General features: G+C 44.7%; 1 protein-coding gene across 1 annotated transcript in view; it reads right to left on the reverse strand.

Moving 5' to 3' along the window:
- Positions 1–1,815, reverse strand: part of HOXA7 (homeobox A7) — a 2,597-nt gene extending 782 nt beyond the window's left edge. The window contains exons 1-2 of the mRNA XM_069729899.1: positions 1,141–1,815; positions 1–287 (exon numbers count right to left, since the gene is read on the reverse strand). The exon at positions 1–287 is cut by the window's left edge and continues 782 nt beyond it. Coding sequence (XP_069586000.1) covers positions 1–287; positions 1,141–1,513 — 660 coding nt within the window. The 5' untranslated portion in view covers positions 1,514–1,815. The remainder of the gene's footprint in view (positions 288–1,140) is intronic.
- Between the last annotated feature and the right edge of the window lie 3,185 nt (positions 1,816–5,000).

The raw sequence follows: 5,000 nt of genomic DNA on the forward strand, positions 1-5,000 counted from the left end.
CGCCTTGTCCTCCTCCTCCTCTTCCTCCTCGGTGGCCGCAGGAGTAGTCGCTGCAGGGGTCTGCTCACCCGCTTCAGGGCTGCCGACATTTTCCTCCTTGTGCTCCTTCTTCCATTTCATTCTTCGGTTCTGGAACCATATTTTGATCTGCCTCTCTGTGAGGCACAGGGCGTGGGCGATCTCTATCCTCCTCCGGCGGGTCAGGTAGCGGTTAAAGTGGAATTCTTTCTCCAGCTCCAGGGTCTGGTACCGGGTGTATGTTTGGCGACCCCTCTTCCTGTCTGGACCTATGTGTTACACAGAAATTGTGCTGGAAGTTAGTCATGGGGGCCATTGCACAACATCCCTGCTGCACCATGAAGGCCCAGGCTCCAGCTGGGTTATTACATAGTCATTCTTCAGAATTTGCTCTAAGTGAATAAATGATTTTCATGCACATAGAATATGTATGCCATATCTAGATTAATTTATTATATATCTATTATCTATCCATCCATCTATTATCTATCTATTTATCTATCTATAATCTATCATATGTGTATTATCTATCCATAGCTATCTATTATCTATTTATCTATCTATCTATCCTTCTCATGTACAGCAGCATGGAATGAATGGTGCTATATAAAAAAAATAATAATATCTATCATCCATCTATTCCATATCTATCTGTCTATCTATCTATCTATCTATCTATCTATCTATCTATCTATCTATCTATCTATCTATCTATCTATCTATCTATCTATCTCATGTACAGCACCATGGAATCAATGGTGCTATATAAATAAATAATAATAATATCTATTATCTATCATCTATCTATTCCTTATCTATCTATCTATCTATTATCTATCTATATCTATCTCTGATTTTAATACTTAGTAATGTGATTTTATGGCCTGTACTTTCGAATCAGAATTTTCCAATGTAAATAAAAAAAAAAACAACAAGTATTAAAATGTCTCTTTTATGGCATGCACTGCAAACACACAACTCCAATGTTTCTTCTATGTTAATGTATGAATCCAGTGAATAGGTATTTATTCTCTGCATGGCAAACATAAGGTACCTGCACTATCATGAGCCCCCTATATACAGCTGTGTGATGAGATAATGGGGGCAGAGAGTGAGCCCTACCTGAGGACCTCATCCAGGGGTATATGCGGTAGTGACTGTCACTCTGGGGGTGCAGGGTGGGCTCCTCCGCCTTGTCACAGCTGCCTTTGCCCAGGTCATTGCAGAGGATCGGGATGTTCTGGTCGAAGGTGGCGCAGTGGAGGTTATAGGCGTCCGCGCTGTATCCGGGGAAGGGGCCCTGGTACAGCGCGCTGTTCACCCCGTACAGCCCGGGCACGGCGGGGGAGGCTGCGGTCCCGGGGAAGCTGCCGGCTCCATAGCTGCTTCTCTGGGAATTGGTGAAGGAGCACGAAGTGGCCTCTGTGTTTGGGAAGAGGGCAGCCCCGCTCGTGTACTTGCTGAACAGAGCATTCACGTAATAGGAAGAAGTCATAGCGTTCACCTGTGATTTGTGCTCCGGGTGGCTCCAGTGTCGGTTTTACGAGGTAGCTTGATATATGGAAACATTAAGCCCCCAGATTTACACAAAACCCCATTTTCTTGTGCACTGAGCTTCCCCCTGCACGTGATCTGCGACCATCTGACTCTCGCATCCAATCTGATGGTGCTGCACAGGTGGGAGCGATGTGTGTGCAGGAACAACACCCATCCTCCTGTGCAGCATCACAGCATCCCCGTGAGGATCCCACACCCCGGAATGTGAGGATCCCACACCCCGGAATGTGAGGATCCCACACCCCGGAATGTGAGGATCCCACACCCCGGAATGTGAGGATCCCACACCCCGGAATGTGAGGATCCCACACCCCGGAATGTGAGGATCCCACACCCCGGAATGTGAGGATCCCACACCCCGGAATGTGAGGATCCCACACCCCGGAATGTGAGGATCCCACACCCCGGAATGTGAGGATCCCACACCCCGGAATGTGAGGATCCCACACCCCGGAATGTGAGGATCCCACACCCCGGAATGTGAGGATCCCACACCCCGGAATGTGAGGATCCCACACCCCTGCAAAATCACAACCGAGTCATCAGCAATATTCCTCCCAGACATGTATTTACAAAATAAATACAAATTATGCGTCCCATTTATTTGTTAGAAAGGACTGAAGGATTGAAATGGTTAATATCCAAAACTGATAGAAATTTACATAATGTTTTAAATAAAATAAATGGAATTATTATAGTTATTATTATTTGTTTTTAAACACACACACCTGTAAAAAAATAAATACAAATAAAAAAATGGAATTATTATAGTTATTTTTTAAACACACACACCTATAAAAAATAATAGAGAAAAAGAAAAATATAAGAATCACCGATAATTGAAAAATTGATAATTTAAATATGCAGAATTGACAAATACAATATTTTTATTCATGGCCCCCATATGATTATACAGAGTGTGTGACAAATAAACACGACATACATGGAATAAACACTTTGATCTTTTATTATTATTATTTAATTTAAATTATATTTAAATAAATACAATCAAAGCCAAGGTAAAATTTGAATAATAGTGACCATGAAACTTTATCATTCATTCTGGATCATATTTAAACAAGGGAAACATTTAAATATTGAATTGTGAGTCTTATTATTATTAATTATTATCATGTGCATGTTGAGTTGGTCAGACGCTGTCAGGTTACCTGAGCCCGAAGTGGAGGCGATTTCTGCTGAATTCTTATGTATGATCCATAGAGAAGTTGCACAGAGGAGAATGAATCCCCGCATCCATTGGAAGTGACTGTAAGTGTGCTGTGGTCAGGCGACGGATGCACAGACTCCTGGGGTGCAGAGACTCCTGGGGTGCAGAGACTCCTGGGCTGCAGAGGCTCCTGGGCTGCAGAGACTCCTGGGGCTGCAGAGGCTCCTGGGGTGCAGAGACTCCTGGGGCTGCAGAGACTCCTGGGCTGCAGAGGCTCCTGGGGTGCAGAGACTCCTGGGGTGCACAGACTCCTGGGGTGCACAGACTCCTGGGGTGCAGAGACTCCTGGGGTGCACAGACTCCTGGGCTGCAGAGGCTCCTGGGGTGCAGAGACTACTGAGGTGCAGAGACTCCTGGGCTGCAGAGGCTGCTGGGGTGCAGAGACTACTGAGGTGCAGAGACTCCTGGGCTGCAGAGGCTCCTGGGGTGCAGAGGCTCCTGGGGCTGCAGAGACTCCTGGGCTGCAGAGGCTCCTGGGGTGCAGAGACTACTGAGGTGCAGAGACTCCTGGGGTGAAGAGACTCCTGGGCTGCAGAGACTCCTGGGCTGCAGAGGCTCCTGGGCTGCAGAGGCTCCTGGGCTGCAGAGACTCCTGGGCTGCAGAGACTCCTGGGGTGCAGAGACTCCTGAGGTTCAGAGACTCCTGGGGTGCAGAGACTCCTGAGGTTTAGAGACTCCTGGGGTGCAGAGACTCCTGGGGTGCAGAGACTCCTGAGGTTCAGAGACTCCTGGGCTGCAGAGGCTCCTGGGCTGCAGAGACTACTGAGGTGCAGAGACTCCTGGGCTGCAGAGGCTGCTGGGGTGCAGAGACTACTGAGGTGCAGAGACTCCTGGGCTGCAGAGGCTCCTGGGGTGCAGAGGCTCCTGGGGCTGCAGAGACTCCAGGGCTGCAGAGGCTCCTGGGGTGCAGAGACTACTGAGGTGCAGAGACTCCTGGGGTGAAGAGACTCCTGGGCTGCAGAGACTCCTGGGCTGCAGAGGCTCCTGGGCTGCAGAGGCTCCTGGGCTGCAGAGACTCCTGGGCTGCAGAGACTCCTGGGGTGCAGAGACTCCTGAGGTTCAGAGACTCCTGGGGTGCAGAGACTCCTGAGGTTTAGAGACTCCTGGGGTGCAGAGACTCCTGGGGTGCAGAGACTCCTGAGGTTCAGAGACTCCTGGGGTGCAGAGACTCCTGGGGTGCAGAGACTCCTGAGGTTCAGAGACTCCTGGGCTGCAGAGACTCCTGGGGCTGCAGATCTCTGCTCCTCACATACAGCTTTACAGCCTTTATATTGCACATCATAAACTTGAAACATTCAATGGGAATGGCTGCTCCGGAAATTCTACTTTACAGCTCTGCTCATCTGTTCTACAAAGGGATCCCAGCCTCTGATCTCTGCTTTCCCATCACATTGTATATATTGTTTACTAATAAATATCGTATGGACAACACATTGATTTTTTCCCCTCTCACATGTGCGAGTCTAGGTATACTACTACCACTAAGATTACTGCTACAAAGAATAATAATAATAATAATAATAATAATAATAATAATAATAATAATAATAATAATAATAATAAATTCTGCTCTTATTTAAATTCCTAAAAAACAACAGCAAAACAAAACACTATACATGAAAATATATTATTATATACATACATGTTTGCAGCTATATTATAATATATACATATTTGTGAATAATATATTATATGCTTATGTTATAATATAGTTACAAATATTTTGATTGTCAGATAAATAATTAAGTGCTTTAAAGCCTCACCCCGTAGACACCTCGTGGAGGCCCAGGAAATGTGCAAAGAAATATGATCGCATAAATGATAGGCGGGCCCCTCTGTCTCTCTCTCTTTTTTTTTTTTTTTCTTTGTCCACGTTGTACTATCTATAATATTTCAAAACATCCATAGTTAGTTCACTTCTACGTTGAGATTTTTTTTTTTTTTACTTAATATTGAAAGCTGCAAATGTTTTTTTACTCTTATGTAAGGAAGATAAAAAAAATACATAAATACATGCTAGAAATAAAAAATAAAATATATAATAATGAAATATGAGAATAATATAAATATATTTATAAGAGGGGAAAAAAATCCAACATCAAGCAATATAATAATAAAAATGGCAGCGTCTAATTTTATCAATTGACTTAACTTACAGCAGCTACATAAGAAAAAATAACTGTTTAAATCAAGGCTG

Source organism: Ranitomeya imitator, chromosome 6 (genome assembly GCF_032444005.1).
Source record: "Ranitomeya imitator isolate aRanImi1 chromosome 6, aRanImi1.pri, whole genome shotgun sequence".
Classification (NCBI taxonomy): domain Eukaryota; kingdom Metazoa; phylum Chordata; class Amphibia; order Anura; family Dendrobatidae; genus Ranitomeya; species Ranitomeya imitator.